The following is a 16,631-nucleotide window of genomic DNA, read 5'->3' on the forward strand; positions in this document are numbered from 1 at the left end:
GCTACCATGCCAAGCTCGGGGGCTCACCCGCTTTCTTATGGTAGGCTGCTTCCGGTGTTTCTGTTGCTCCTGTGTTCTGCTTCCCTGATGGGATCTGACTCTCCAAGCTCTCTGAGATTAGACAAGGCGTAATAGCTCCTTGCCTCTCCTGCCCTGAGCCTCACCTTTTGCCCCTTTGAGAGCCTGAAGCTGCTGTGTTTTGTACCATTGCCTCATTCCCAGAGCTAGAGGTTGTCTTGGCCCTCCGTGGAAGATGCCTGGGCTCCACTGTGACCTTCATTCAGTCTCTTGCCCATAGACAGCAGCAGTTCCAGACCCAACAACTCTGGACCATGAAACTCTGGCTCCTCCCACCATTTGCAAACTAAACGGGAGCATCACCAAGTGTAACAGAGAAGCCCTCTCACTGCTTGGGAGAAGACTCCAGGGACCAAGAGATCCCACCTGGAAATGCTCAAGGAGGCAAACTGGGGCTTTGAGAAATGGGAGATAGGGAGAAGCCAGCAGATAAGCTCTCAATTCTCCTGCCGCTCCCCCTGGCCCCCTACCCCCAATCCCCATGAACTATTTCAGTCAAGCAGTGTCTTTCCCCACTCACTGGAAACATCTTGCATCACTACCATTGAGCCAGGTTGGGGTGCTGAAGCAGTAGCCACTCAGTCACATGCGCCACATATATGTTTCTTCCTTTCCTGCCTTGGTCCCATCCTCCTTTGCTGTCTACCCTGAATGGGACCTCTGGGTAAAACCCTTGAAAGGCCAGGTACGGGTCTTTGGGAGAACTAGAACCTGTTTTGTGAGGCCTGTGGCAGAGCTGGTTCTCCATGGAGCTCACATTGGGAAGTGTGGGGAAGTGTGGGATAGGTAAATCTAGCCTTGGCTATGCCGTCCATCAGGCTTTCTGCTTATTGACACCCGCTGTCTCTGTAGACAGAGATTGGCCTGTCTCTAACGCTCAAGTGCTGGGATTAGAGGTTGTCTGATGTGGGCCCTCCTGTAGATCAGGGTAGAACTTTCATCTCGTGCTTCCAGGACCCTCAGTTTCACTGCTAGCAACACACATACACATGCACAAACTCACATCACACACACATACACACACACTCACATACACACACTCTCACACACACTCTCACACGCTCACACACACATTCAAGCTGAATGAAATCACACTTCTTTCGTAGTTACAGGAAAAGAGCGTTGTGAGTTTATTTTTTATTCTTTTTCATTTTTATTTTTGAGACAGAGTTTCTCTATGTAGCCCTGGCTGGTCTGGAACTCTCCATGTAGACCAGGCTGGCCTTGAACTCATAGAGATCCAACTGCCTCTGCCTTTAGAGTACTGGGATCAAAGGGTGTGGGCCCCAATGCCCAGCCCCTTGTGCATTTATTAAAACAACATATAACATAAATTCAGTCCTCCCCATGATTGGGGGTGGGCACTGAAATATACAGTACATTGCTCCTCTCAAGGTCTCTGAGTGAGACCCAGCCCTCCCACCAAGGAAAGGAAGTGGGAAGCTCTATTGGCTTGGCTTCCTTCCCTGTTTGTGACACTCGCTCGTCAGTGATCATACAAAAGTTTTCGTACAAAAAGCACCAAATTGGCATACATATACAAGTATATACAAAAATCACATTTTAAAAACATACAAAATATTTCATTTTGCACCAACGTAGAAAAGTGTCCTGTGACGTTTTGGATACATTTCCAATTGTGTTTCAGCAGCTGCTGGACACAGTTGGGTGGGGGGGGGGGGTCTACACTAGTCCCTGCTCTCTGAGCAGAGAGAAGACACACTTCCCTATTGTGCCCCCAAGGAGCTCTAACCCCCTCCCAAGATGGGCCTGTACCCTTCCCCCAGTCTCCCCCATCTCTGCATCCAGAGCAGATCTCACTCATCCAGTTCCTCATTGGTGTCCTGAAAGAGAAAATCAGACACAGACTCACGATGAGACACAGACTCAAGAGGACCCAGGGCCTCCTGAGCTGTGGTGACAAACCAAATAAAGCCAAGTCTCCACATCTCTAGCCTGGGTGGAATTTATCGGTCAGAATCCAATGGGCTACAGGTAACCTACTGCAGTGGTTCTCAGCCTTCCCAGTGCTGCAGCCCTTTAGTACAGTTCCTCATGTTGTGGGGACCCCAGCCATAAAATTATTTTCATTACAACTTCATAACTGTGATTTTGCTACTGTTATGAACTGTAATGTAAATCTCTGTGTTTTTCAATGGTCTCAGGTGACCCTGTGAAAGGGTCATTCTACCCGCCCCGCCCCCCCACCCCCACCCCAACACTGGAAGGGGTCGAAACCCACAGGCTGAGAACGGCTGCCTTAAACTCTTTGGAGCTGGTTACTTTAGCTGGATTGGAATTTGGCTCCAGTAACTAGGGTTGAACACTAATCAGGTGTAAGGGTGCAGGCCTTTGATCCCAGGTCTAAGAGGCCAGCAGTCCCCCACCCCCCAACATAGTGAGTTCCTAGCAAACTATGGGTACATTAAAGGAGGATGGTGGTAGTGTTGCTGGTAGAGCAGGAGATAGAGGAAGAGGGGGAGAGGAGAAAGCAGCAGCAACTGGAAAGTGGCTTGGTGGGTGGGTCCCCACATAAAGGCGAGGGCCAGAATTCAGATCCCCAGCATTCAAAGAAATGCTAGATGACCATGGTAGCCCTTGTGATGCCAGAAAGCTGAAGATAGGAAAATGAATCCCCGGGCCGCCTGGCTAGCTAGACTAGCAAATCCATGAACTCTGAGTTCTATTAAGAGACCCTGCCTCAGTGAATGCAGTGGAGAGTGATCTAAAAGATCCTGGATGTAAGTCTTGGGCCTTTGCATGGGCACCCCTGAGCACAGAAGTGTGCAGACACGTGTGTATGTGTGCATAACCCCCCCCCCATGTGCAACAAAAGCAGAGAACGAAGATTGACACCAAGCACACACCCTGGCAATGTGTAGCCTGGCATTCCCATCAGGGAAAGCACAAGGGCGGGGCTCCTACCTTCTTTACCCTCTGTGGACACGCTCTCCTCCTCCTCCTCTTCCTCTTCAGTAAACTCCTCCTCACCCTCATCTGTGACGAGACCAAGTGTGTTAGGATGGGACTGGCTTCTTACAGCAGCTATTAGAAGATTGGCTAGAGGGGACCTCTGTCCCCATTTCTGGACCCCACCGGGCACTTAAAGGCAGCAGGGACCTGGGAGGTGGCATGTGAGACTCAAGCTCATGGAGTCCGGCCTCCACATCCCATGCCTCCTCCTCCCAGATCATAGTTCTTTTGCTCCAAGACACTAGCATCCTTCATCACTGGCCTATCTGCAGCCTCAGGGAGGCAGGAGGCACCCTTAGGGTTTTGTGCATCTCAGCGGAACAGACTCATCACAAAGGGGAGACAGCATAAACATTTCCTATTCTCAGGGATCAGAGTCCTTGGCTGAAAGGAATTTGCTCAGCCTTTGAAATCTGCTGGCTCAGCATCTCCTTGTTTGCCTGATTTCTCAGTCCACAGAGAGGCAGTCTTGGCCAGGGTGGGTGGAGGGGGGGTGGAGGAGTTCAGTTAAGGAGAGTGGGACAGTCTCATGTCTCCATTCCATCCCCCATCTCCCAACCACAACCCCACAACCTGGATTCACACTTTCTCACCTTGTGGTGTGACCTTCAAATCTTCCTAACAGGACCCTGTCCCCTCCCCACACCTTTCCAGGCCTTGGGAAATTGCAGAGTCAACATTTCACAGGCCCGTCTACAAACCAGAGCGCCTACCATGGTTTTAATTTGTAAACCCAGCGCTCAGGAAACTGAGGTGAGAGACTAGCCACAAATTCAAGGACAGCCTGGGCTACATAGTGACACCCTGTCTCAAGAAACAAACAAACAAACAAACAAAAAAAGCAAAACAACAAAATTGTCAAGTAAACCCTCCAGCCAAAGACCCAGGATCTATGTATAATCTTGATAATACAGGGGGCCTAGTGTTTAATCTAAACCATAATTACTATTCATAAGAGTCTTCCCCAGAGAATCACTATGGGCAGGTCCCATGGTGTCTTCATATTGTCTCATATGTCCTCAGACAGTCTGGTAAGTCAAGTGGCCCCAAATGAGTTCTCCATTAGCTACTTACTAGCTGTGTGGCCTTGAACAAGGGATTGCTTTGTTTAAACTCAGTTTCCTAAGCTACACATTGATGCACTAACAGAGCTACATCCTAGAGTTGTATTAAGTGATGGAATTTACATCTTTACAACAGCCTCTCGGTGCTCAGAGCATGGAAAGTCCAACCAATAAGTGGGCTCAGGGCTGGATATAGTGGCACATGCCTTTAATGCCTGTATTTAGGAGACAGAGGCCATCAGATCTCTGTGACTTCGAGGCCAGCTTGGTCTTTATAAGTGAGCTCAAGAAATGCTGTTCCCCCTGCTGGGAGTGCCGTGGACAGTGCAAGCCTCCGATAAGTTATGTTCATACAGTGCAACCTATCTTGAATATCCTTGAATATGTAGCCCAGGCTGGTCTCCAGCTCACCATCTTCCTGCCTAAACCTCCCAAATGCTAAGTAAGACTCCAAGCCCTGTGTTTGATCACCAGTAATGGATCCTTCCAAAAATGCAACCATGCCGGGCAGTGATGGCGCATGCCTTTAATCCCAGCACTTGGGAGGCAGAGGCAGGCAGATTTCTGAGTTTGAGGCCAGCCTGGTCTACAGAGTGAGTTCCAGGACAGCCAGGACTACACAGAGAAACCCTGTCTCGAAAAACCAAAAAACCAAACAAACAAAAAACCAAAAATGCAACCAAAACAGGAGACCACAAAGGTGGTGGTGGGGTGGCAAAGAGCCAAAGGTCACACAGATGGCAGAATCAGGATTTGAAGTCAGATCTGTCTAATGCCAGATGTCATAAACTTTGGCGCCACACAGAATTTATTTAGTAACAATTATGTACCAGGTACTGTGCTAGGCTCTGTATTCATCACAAAGTTGACCGTGGAGCCAGGCATGATGAGCACATGCCTGTAATTCCAGCACTCAGGAAACAGAGACAGGCAGATCTCTGTGAGTTCCAGACCAGCTTGGTCTACTTAGAGAATTCTAAGACTGCCAGGGCTCCATAGAGAGACCCTGTCAACACTGACTATGTAAAATTGACTTTTTAAATGAATCTTCTTCCCATCAGAGGTCAAGAGGAACGCTGCCTTTCGAAGGTCAAATATGTGCAAGTAAGTAGTGTCGTCACTTCCTTTACCTGTTCCGAAGTCGATGGCCCTCAAGGCCTCTGCTATGTGTTCTAAATCCAGAGTAAAGTAGTCCATGTTCTCAAAGCCTTGCTCTGTCTTCCCCAGCTGGCAGCCCTTGGAAGCTTCTACAATGCTGTGGGAGGAGAGAGGCATGGTGAGGTCTCGGGCTCCCTGCAGGAAGGGACAGCTTAGCCTTGGTTCTATGTGGGTCCATCTCAGCCCCACAATCCATCCCTGAACAGAGGAGATGAAGAGACAGAGAACACTTCTTCTTTAGGGTCAAGCCGAGTGGATGATCTAAGAAAGTAGGGGACATGGTCGGGGTTGGGGGTGGGGGAGCCCCAATCCTTGGAGAACTAATGCACAAGATCTCATTGGACAGGTGTCAGAAGCCCTGGGGGAAACTAGGGTCTTGGGCCACAGTCGTGGAAACACTGACCTCTTGATGAGCTGCTTGGCACTCTGTGGAGAGAAAGAACAAAGGTTAACATTGAAACCCCCAAGGATAGATAGACTCCAGGTACCATTCCATAATACAGGCGTAACTTGATTCCTGTCCTGTTAGAACTCAGACACTTTCTCTTTGTCCCAGGTTAGCAGAGATCTTGGCCAGCATGTACCCCAGTATGCTTCCACTGTCCTGTCAGGAAACTAGGGTCTCTGACCAAGCACTTACAATGTCTGAAGTCTCCTGAATGAGAGTCAACCAAACTTCCTTTTCAGACCATGAGCTGGACAAAGCAGACCATAAAAGCTTCAAGGCACGTGGTCTGGGTATTGTAGGGTTTTTTTGTATGTTTTTAAATTTTTCTATGTATGTATGTATGTATGTATGTATGTATGTATGTATGTATGTATGTTGCAGCTCCTAGAGGTCAGAAGAGGGTGTCAGATTTTCCTGCAATTGGAATTATAGGCATTTTTAAGCTGTCAGACATGGGTACTGGGAACTTAACTTGAGTACTTTGAAGGAATCATAGGTATTCTTGAGCCCTGAGCCATCTCTCCAGCCCTTCCCCTCTGGGTTTTGTTGATATTGTTTGTAAAAGATCTATTTTTGTTTTAAGTGTATGTATGAGTGCCTGCATGTATGTGTGTGCACCACATATGTGCCTGGTGCTCTTGGAAGCCAGAAATTGGTATTGGGTGCCCTGGAGCTGGAGTTATGGATGGTTGTAAGCCACCATGTGGGTGCTGGGAACTGGACCCAGGTCCTTTGCAAGAACAAAACCAAAATGTTACTTTTCTTTGGTTGGTTGTTTTTTGTTTGTTTGTTTGTTTGTTTGTGTTTTGAGACAAGTTCTCTTTGAGACAGCTCTGGCTGTCCTGGACTTTACTCTGTAGACCAGGCTGGCCTCAAAGTCACAGAGATCTGCCTGCCTCTGTATCCCCAGCGCTGGGATTAAAAGTGTTTGCTACAAGAAATGTTCTTCAGCACAGAGTCTTCTCTCCAACCTCAATATTTTTTATGTTTGTTTGCTTGTTTATTGACATGGTCTCCCTATGCAGTCTTGGCTAGCCTAGAGCTTGCTATATAGACCAGGCTAGCCTCAAACTCACAGAGATCCTCTCACCTGTGCATGTATATTCCAAGTACTGGGATCAAAGTCATGTGTCACCAAGCCTAGTCTGGCATGTTTTATTTTAAGATAATATTTTACCAAACTGCCCTGATTTCTCCTAAATTTGCAATCCTCCCGTCTCAGCTGCCCAAGAACTAGGATTATAGTCAAGAGCCTGTAGTGGCGAGATGCCTGTCATTTCACCAAGATTTAAACTGCCCATTTGAGGGTTTAGAAAGAGTATAGCGGGCTGGAAAGATGGCTCACTGACTGTTCTTCCAGAGGTTATGAGTTCAATTCCCAGCAACCACATGGCTCACAACCATCTGTAATGGGTTCCGATGCCCTCTTCTGGTGTGTCTGAAGACAGTGATAGTGTATTCATAAACATAAGATAAATAAATAAATCATTTTTAAAAAGAAATTAAAAAAATAAAGAGTATAGTTCAAATCTACCCATCCCTTCAGATTGCACTCACCAAGAGGAAGGTGGCCCCTCCGGGCTCATCCAGGGACTGGATGGCTGTTTCCACAAGCTTGGTAGACTTCTCCAGCTGCTCTCGGTACTGAAGGATCAGGGCCTCGATGAAGCCCAGCTTCTCCTCCTGCTCCTGTGTGATCCGCTGCAGCAGCTCACTCTTCTTCTCGTCCAGGATGGCGTAGAGGGCGTCAAACTTCTGGCTCAGCTCCTCCTTCACCTGGTGGCTGTTTTCCTGAGAACAGAATCCTACAGTTACATCCCATGGGGTCCCAACCCACTTTCTGAGAAAGAAGGGCCCCAGGAACTCTCTGCAGCAAGAAGAGTCTCCATCGCACAGGATGCTAAGGAGAAGAAAATGCCTGCACGGAAGGCTGACTTGGTACAACTTAGTGAGCCTTTGTCTTAAAGTAAAAAGTCAAATGGGTTGGCAGTGGCACCTTTCGGAATGAGATGCCTCTCAGAAGGATAATGATGTTCCTCTGCACTCCACAGCTCTGCCCACCTGGGCTTATGATGTCCCTCCTCCCCACCCCCATCTCAAGAAGAGACCAGATTTTTTCTTCCCTCCATCCCTCCAGCCTGCCTTCCCTCCCTCTCTTCCTTCCTTCCCTCCTTCCTTCCTTCCTTCCTTCCTTCCTTCCTTCCTTCCTTCCTTCCTTTCTTTCAAGACAGGTTCTTATTGTGTAGCCCTGGCTGGCCTGGAGCTCACTGTGTAGAGCAGGCTTGCCTCAAACTCATAGAGATGCACCTGCTTCTTCTTCCTGAGCACTGGTGTTAGAGTTGTGTGCCACCACATCCAGGAAGAGCAGAATTTTGAATATTCTTCCAGGAATGGAAAAGCTTTCTTCTTCTTTTTTTCTTTTCTTTTCTCCTCTTCTTTCTCTACTTTTGTTTTTGTTTGTTTTTGAGACAGTCTCGTGTATCCCAGGCTGGCCTCAAACTCATTATGTATAGGAAGGTGGACTTGAACTTCTCTGATCCTCTTGCATCCACTTCCCAAATGCTGAGATTACAGATGTGCCATCACATCTGGCTAAGAAAGCTACCTCAGCCTTCTGCAGTCTGTAGAACCAACAGCCTGCCAACTCTCAGTAGAAATGCAAATTTCCAGCCAGGCACCTGATGCCTGTAATCTCAGCACTTGGCAGGTAGTTTCAGGAGGAGCAGAGGTTCAAGAGCAGTCTAGGCTACATATAAATGCAAGGTTGTCCTGGTCATCACAAGACCTAGTCTCAAAAAGTCAAATCTGCCAGGCAGTGGTGTACACCTTCAGTCCCAGCATTCTGGAGGCAGAAGCAGGTGGATCTCTGAGTTCAGACTACAGAGGGAGTGTTCTAGGACAGCCAGGGCTACACAGAGAAACCTGTTCCAAAAAACAAACAAACAAACAAACATCAAATAAAAGGTAGAAAGACAGGAAGAAGACTGTAGAGATGGCTTAGTGGTTAAGAGCACTGGCTGCTCTTCCAGAAGACCCTGATTCAATTCCCCGCACCTATGTGGTGGCTCACAACTATCTTGAACTCCTTTTCCAGGGGATCCGACTCCCTCTTCTGGTCTCCTCTGGCACTGCACACACATGGTGCACAGGCATGTGCAGGCAAAACACCCATATACATAAAAAATAAAATTTAAGCAAGGAAGAAGTGCAGCATCCTGCATCATTCCAGAGCCTCTGAGCTTTCATAATCTGAGTCAAGTGTGAGCTTTTAAAGGTCTAGGAGTTTTGCTCTACAGCAAAATGAGTAACTCTGGAAACATTGGTGGGTCTCTGCAGTCAGGGACCAATGGGGGTCTGTCTTGTCCTTCGGCAGGATCTGACACAGCTGCTGTGTTTGCCAAGGGAACGGAGAAATGACTGCGTCCCTTCCTGCCATCTCTATGGGGCACCCAAGACTCCAAACCCCACCTGCACTCATAGCTCTGGTCTTCCCCAGAGAGCAGCTGCACTGGAAGCTTGAACCCCTCACCGCCTGACAGGGCGGTTCTGCACCCTCACCTTGGTCACTCGGCAGGAGTCCTCCAGCTGAGAGATGATAGTCTGCACTCGGTCGTTCCCTGCCACCAGCATGGAGATGCAGTTACTCAGTTCAGTCTGGATGGCAGCGGGGTGAGAGAGGAGAGACAGAAATAGACTCAGTGCCGGCTGCTTCTACAGCATTATAGCAACATGGTGTCCATGCTCCCTCTGTCTGACAGAGTCATCAATAGTGTTGCTATCCCTCCTTCTGGGGTGCAGCTCATGTCTAAAGCAGAGACTACCACAGATGTATCTTTTATGAGGCCCAGAGAGGGGAGCTGAGGAACCCAAAATACACAGCAAGGCACTGACAAAGGAACAAAAAGAAAACTAGTTTCTCTCTCTCTCTCTTTCTCTCTCTCTCTCTCTCTTTCTTTCTTTCTTTCTTTCTTTCTTTCTTTCTTCCTCTCTATGTCTCTCTCTCTGTGTGTGTCTCTCTTGTTTTTTCAAAGACAGGGCCTTACTGTGTTGCCTTGGCTGGCCCAAAACTCAATATATATAGATCAGGCTGGCCTCAAATTCATAATGATCCTGCCTCTGCCTCCTGAGTGCTAGGCTTAAAGGCCTGTGCTACCATCCCCAGCTGCTACTTTCTGAGAGAAGGAATAGAACTGAAAAGTTCTAGAAGAGAGAGAGAGGAGTGGAGTGTGACAAACAGATTGTTCAGAAAGTAGGGCTACAACTCACTGCATGGCAGATGCTGGGTTGCCATGGCCCAGGGAAGAGCCTCACCTCTGCCTTATGCTTCATGAGAGGCTCAGGTGGGACCACAGAGTAGACAGGACAGGGAAGCCATGGACTCCTCCCTGTGACCACACCCAGGTGCTCTCAAGTGGCTCTAAGTATAACCCATGAGCTCAGCCACCTCCCCCAGGGAGGCAACGGCTGCTGTCCCTGTGGCCTGGGAAGTCCCTTAAGAGGGACTATTCCTGAAAGGCCGGCTCAGCACATCTACAAGGGTCAAATCCACCCCCAGAATCATCTGGGCACAGCAGCTGTAGCCAGTACCTTCTGTCCTTGGAAGATGCTTTGCAAAGGGGCAACCTCACAGGCCTGGTGAGCCCCAAACACCTTGCACAAGGAGCAAGTAGGCACCTCACACGTGAGACAGTAGATGTTGATTTTCTCGTCCTCGTGTTCCTTGCACATCGGGTGGCTGCCTTTCTGCAGGGGCCGACTGAGGTGGAGGAGAATCACAGGTCAGGGTTGTCCCATCTCCCTGTCTCATCCTAGCTCTAAGCACCAGAAGCCACCCATCCGTATTCGAGCTGCCAGGGGGCCAGGCTGCTCCAAACATTCTCCTTTTTAACTTCTGGGAGCCCGCGGTCAAGGAAGCTAATGCTACCAAACAAACCAGTTTCCAACCTTAAAACTCAGGCTCCGGTGTTGGACCTGGCCTGAGCTGGCACAGAGGGCATGGGGACGACCCCAGAATCCCAGTCAGACCAGAAGATGCTAACCATATGGGAGACACGACAGAGTCGCAGGAAAGAAATGAACTGGCCCACCGTGGCCCAGCAGCAGGAGAGGCCAGACCTCCTGTGCTCTAATTATAGACCCCACAGATTTGGTTGCTGGGGCCTGGGCCATTTATTCTGATGGCTGCCTTCACGTCTATATTTAATCCATGAGACTATACCCTCCAACCGGGCAGGGAAGCCTGCTTGTTTTTCTTCCTCGAGTCTATAACATACAGTACCTTCTTCGGAGACTGACCTTGGAAATAAAATACAGGTAAAAAGAGTACCTCAGTAAACACATCCTGAGGGTGTCCTAGAGTTCAGAGAAGGGGGCAGTCTGTGCACCCTAAGCCATACAAGTGCACGTAGTGGAGGCCTGGGCTACATAGAAGCCCAGAGCAAACCTCCGTTACACAAAGACTCTCCACAGCCCAGAATATATATATATATATATTTCTCTCTCTCTCTCTCTCTCTCTCTCTCTCTCTCTCTCTCTCTCTCATTTTAAAAACTGCATTTCTTTAATATGCATGCATTTTGGGGAGGGATATGAGTGCTACACCACATCCATGGAGATCGGAGAACAGCTTGAAGGAGTTGGTTCTCTCCTTCTACCATGTGGGTCCAGGGGAATAGAACTCGGGTTATCAGGCTTGGCGGCAAGCACCTTTACTCACTGAGCCATCTAGCTGGCCCCAGAGTTTCTTCTTTCTGTCTTCTCCCTTTATGGATTCCTTTGACTAGGGTACCTGGCATGTTCCTCTCCAACATCAGTTGTTTCCCAGCCCTGACTGGGGTTTTAGAGTCGAGGCTAGCTAGACCTTACATTCCTTTAGGATAAGCTGTCAGGTCTGCACTCCCCCGCCCCCGATGCCGATCCATCTCCAACAGTGACTATTCTCCATCAGTGTCCCTGTGGCACCTCCCCACAGCCCAGCATGGCTGGTCACATCCAGGCTTTACTGCTTCCTCCAGGAGTCCCTTTCCAAATACTGGGTTTTTGGTTTTTTTTTTTTTTTTTTCATCTTTGAGCTCAGAAACCCCACACCATAGCCATAGGGACAGGGATTTCCCTGGTGCCACTGCCACCTGTGGCGATGCCCTGGGACGGTGGTACAGAGTGTACAGCAGGATGGAAAGGGCCTGCTGCCTGAGAACACCTCCCTCCCTGTGGCCAGGCCTCAGGGTCAAACACTAGCTTGTCTTCTGTGATCCCAGTCCTTCACGCCCGAGTGTCTCTCAGAGCTGTTCCAACCATGCCAGAATGTGGCCCGAGGAGCTCTGAACAGACCCTGCTTAAGGGCAACTACCACTGTCTTTCCTCATTAGGGAAAACCTCCAAGGCACAACGTGATCTTCAAAACTCAACAGCATTAGGCTGAAGTAAGTATACTAATAAATTACATCACCATCACCATGATCCAAAACAAGCATCTGTGGGCTGACAAGATGGCTCAGGAGATAAGGGTACTTGCAGCACAAGGCTAACAACCTGAGTTCGATCCCTGGGATTCATGTAAAGGCAGAAGGAGAGAACTGATTACACAGAGTTGTTTCCTGACGGCCACACACGGGCCACAGTGGGTGTACACTCACACCCACATCACACGCTAATAATAATAATAAATAAAAAATATTTTTAAAATGTATATGTAGGGGGTTGGGGATTTAGCTCGGTGGTAGAATGCTTGCCAAGCAAGCACAAGGTCCCGGTTTCGGTCCTCAGCTCTAAAAAAAAAAAAAAAAAAAAAAAAAAAAGGATATGTATGCATTGTTTGTGGAAGAGACTGGACAAAGCCTTGTGTTAGATAAGAGTTCTATTACTGACCTACATTCCCAGACCCTTATTCTGATTAGTATATTTTTACTATGAATCAATATCTTTCTGAGTTGTCCAGGCAGGATGAACCTTGAAACTGAGATCCTCCTGCCTCAGACTCACAATTAACTGGAATTACAGGCATATGCCACCATGCCTGGGGCTCAACAATGTCCGTTTGTAGTGCTGTGTGCTACCTACAGGAGACACAATGTAACAGAGAAAGCCAGTAAGAGCTTTCCGTTCCTGCAAAGGATGAGGGTTCACCCAGCACCCACATACAGCTCACAGCTGTCTGTAACTTCAGTTCTAGTTCCAGGGTGATTTTGATAACTATATCTTGCCCACTTGACTACATCTGGAATTAACTAAAACCCAAGTGGCTGGGTTTGCTTGTTTGTTTATTGAGAAAGGTTTCTTCTCTGTGTAGTCCTAGCTGTCCTGGAACTCGCTCTGTAGACCAGGCTGGCCTGGAACTCACCAAGATCCACTTGCCTCTGCCTCCTGAGTGCTGGGATTACAGGTGTGTCCCACCACTGCCTGGCCAGGGAGTTTTTTCTTAATTAAATCATTTGAAGTGGGAAGGCCCACTTTTAATCTATATCTTTTTTTGAGGTGGGAAGATCCACCTTTAATCTGGGTCACACCGTCTCCTGGCAGCCAATATTCAGGACATGAAAGAAGGAAGCACTCTGTTTGCTGGCTTGCCTTCAATCTCACTAGCAAGTCTGTTCCTTTACTGGCATTAGACCCTATTCTTTTGGGCCTCTGACATATAATGAAGACCAGCTAAGACATCCAGCTTTGTGGACTACACAACTAGTGTGTGTTGCATGTTTTATATTTCTATAGTGAACCCTGACTAATATAGGGAACCAGTACCCTCTTCTAGTATATCCACAGATACCAGGCACGTGCATCCACACACACACACACACACACACACACACACACACACACACACACACACACCTATATGTAAGCAAAATAAAGTAAATATATGTTTAAAGCTGAAATTAAGAAACAAAAGGCTCTCAAGTTGATACCAGCTTGAGCTACATGTCAAGGCTCCATTTTGAAAATGCAAGCTCTGGGGATGTCGTTCAGTGGTAGAGCATTTGCCCAGTGAGGTCCAATCTCTACCACGAGTGCACACACACACACACATACACACACACACACACACACACACAGAGAGAGAGAGAGAGAGAGAGAGAGAGAGAGAGAGAGAGAGAGAGAGAGAGCTAGGAGAATGTTCACCATGGAGTTGGTCACACCCTCTCAGGTATGAGGTGGCCTTGTGAGTTCACGGAGAGACTAGACAGGAAATGCACAGGGCAGCACTCAATACTCTGTGAATATATAATATTTTTGCACCTCTTTGACGAGCACGAATCCTATTGTCTGTTCTCTTGACTGAGTCTGGCTACCCAGGCTGGGTTTGAACTCTCAGCCTTCCTGTCTCAGCCTTCTAAATGCTGGGATTACAGATATGCCCCATCTTCACTGGCCTGGTGAAGGTTTTAGGCTGTGAGGCCAGGAGGACAGCAGTCCTCATGGACATCAGTTCTTGTTGGCATGTTCTGATTTCCTTGATTGATGGGTTAATGGACCAATTGGCATTGGTGCTGGGGATCCCAGCACCCAGGGCGCTCTTAGGGGTGCCTCACCTCAGGAAGTCTTACCACTGGGCCCCAGCCAGGAGCCCTTCCTTGTAAACATCACCCAAGGAGCTGTGTCACTTTCTAGTCTGATGCCCAACACTACACAGCCCCTGCTATGCACAAATTCCGCCGAGATCACCCCCTTCCCAACTGGTAAACTTTGGGTAATTGTCCAAAACAGTAATAATAATTACTGTTGTTGTTGATGTTGTTATTAATATTATTGTTGAGAAGGGGTGAACTTGGTCTCATTCTGTAAGCCAAGCTGACCTGAACCTCATTGTAATCCATCCCTCTGTCTCGGCCTCTCGAGTGATAGGTTCATAGGTTTGAGTCACCACACCTAACTGATTTCTGTCCTTTGAGATTCCATTTCCTTTTCTATATAGGGATGATCCCACAGGATGAAGGGCTTGCATATTCTCATTCATTCTCTCTCTCTCTCTCTCTCTCTCTCTCTCTCTCTCTCTCTCTCTCTCTCTCTCTCCTTCCCTCTCTTCCTCTTATGCACACAGTGAGACACACACACACACCTGCACCCTAGTCTCAGGACTCTTTCTCATGCCCCTGGTATACCCAGATCTAAAGAACCGAGGTTCTATCGGAGGTAGAGGGTATTGGCTCTCTGTGCTGGTGAATCTGGCTGCTGCCTCCCCGAGGTGGGAGGGGCCTGTGGGAGAGGCGGGGCAGGAGGCGGGGCCGTTTGGTGCGCACCGACCTGGAGCACTCCTGCTTGTAGATGTCAATGATGTTTTCCACCAGCAGGTTCCTCTGCAGGCCGTACACCCCGTGCCTGTCCATGATCACCTCATGGCGGCACGACGGGCAACGGAAACGACCTCCGGACATGGACACTGAGCCACCTCGGTTGGTCCAGTAGGGATTCGCAGCCTGCAGACAGCCAAGGCAAAGATGAGGCAGGCGGTCCTACCCTCTCCAGTCTCAGTTCTCCTTGCCCCAGCTGCTCCAAACACACTGGCCAAACCCAAGGGCACCCACCGGCTCCTGGCCTTGACCTAGAACCAGCCCACCCATGTGGTGAAGTATCTTGGTTGAAACACACAAACAAGGCAAGAGGGTCAGTACCAGCTAACGTGAGTACAAGTCATGTGACTTTAGACAAGCAACCATAATCTCTCTATGCCTCAGTTTACCACTGATACCACAGGTCTTAGAATTAGAGCCAGCTCCTAGGCTATTACTTTAAAGACAACTGTGGAAAAAAAATTTTTTTTGTTTTGTTTTGTTATGTTTTTGTTTTTGAGGTAGGATCTTGCTATCTCAAACTAATTGGGTAGTGCAAACTGACCCTAAACTCTGAGCAATCATCCTGCCTCAGGTTCGTGAATGTGGGATTATTGACATATGCAACTAGACCTGAGTTTGGAAAAGCATTCGTTGTCATGGCTTCAGACCCTCCTCCCTGTGCAGTCGTCTCAACTGTGCCCTTTCCCTCCTCAGGAAGATGGAGTCCCTTCTGCCCCCATGTTGGAGCACGCAGCCTCTGAGATGCTCTCTTCTCGCCACCCTCCTCCCAAAGTCTGGGCCCCCTGCCACCCTGGAGCTGGCTCCTGCCCCAGGGCCTGGTTTCTCTCTCCTCTCTAACCACCTTTCCCTTTTATCACTTGAGGTATTTGACTCTTGACTGGGGAATCAACAGCGAGCGGTTCAGGCAGAGCAGGGAGCTGTGGGCAGGGTGGGATTGGATGGGTACCTCGTGGAGAAGGACCGGAGCACCTCCCCTTTCCCCTTCGCCCCTTCCCTACGCACACCGGCCCCCTAGCCCTTCCCAGGGGTCTCTGTATGGCTTCTCAATGGAGCAAGTGGTCGTAGTGTCCTAGGCTGAGAGGGAGGGGCGTCTGAGAAGCCATCCGGGTTCCGAGGGCACCGGGCAGGGTGGGGATTCCAGGTCCGGGCCCTGCCTAGCACTGACCTGGAAGATGTCGTTGGCACACTTCCGGCAGAGGTTGTGCTGGCAGGGCAGGATGACCACAGGCTTGGTAAACATCTCCAGGCAGATGGGGCAGATCAGCTGCTTCTCCAGGTTCTCCATAGCATTTCCGTCCGGAATCAGGCTAGATTTATAATCCATATTGCTTCGAAATGCGACTGCCTCTTCCACCTGCGTCACACCAAGTAGAATGGAGGGCTTGTCTTTGTCTCCAAACCCAATCGGATCCTCTTTGTCTTCGTCTCCTGACGCCCGTCTTCTGTCTTGGTCTGGGGCCCCTCTGATATTTATAGCTGCACCTCGGTCACATGAGCCCCAGGAGGGGACCAGCTGAGCATTCCGAAGCCAAGCTGCTGGCTGGGGCTTGAGTTTCTTCCAGGCCTCAAAGATTTGGCCCTCTCAGATCACATGCAAGGGTGAGCAATAGCTGTTGCCCT

The 16,631-nt window shown here is 48.9% G+C and overlaps 1 protein-coding gene across 1 annotated transcript; it reads right to left on the minus strand.

Moving 5' to 3' along the window:
* Positions 1-1,192: 1,192 nt before the first annotated feature.
* Positions 1,193-16,560, minus strand: Trim63 (tripartite motif containing 63). Its single transcript, XM_034502708.2, has 9 exons — positions 16,177-16,560; positions 14,962-15,134; positions 10,309-10,477; positions 9,280-9,375; positions 7,279-7,512; positions 5,677-5,699; positions 5,246-5,370; positions 3,004-3,075; positions 1,193-1,922 (listed from the first exon to the last, which is right to left on the minus strand). Exons 1-9 carry the CDS (start codon positions 16,333-16,335, stop codon positions 1,912-1,914), a joined length of 1,062 nt encoding a protein of 353 aa, XP_034358599.1. The 5' UTR covers positions 16,336-16,560; the 3' UTR covers positions 1,193-1,911.
* Between the last annotated feature and the right edge of the window lie 71 nt (positions 16,561-16,631).

The sequence above is a fragment of the Arvicanthis niloticus genome, chromosome 5, assembly GCF_011762505.2.
Source record: "Arvicanthis niloticus isolate mArvNil1 chromosome 5, mArvNil1.pat.X, whole genome shotgun sequence".
Lineage (NCBI taxonomy): Eukaryota > Metazoa > Chordata > Mammalia > Rodentia > Muridae > Arvicanthis > Arvicanthis niloticus.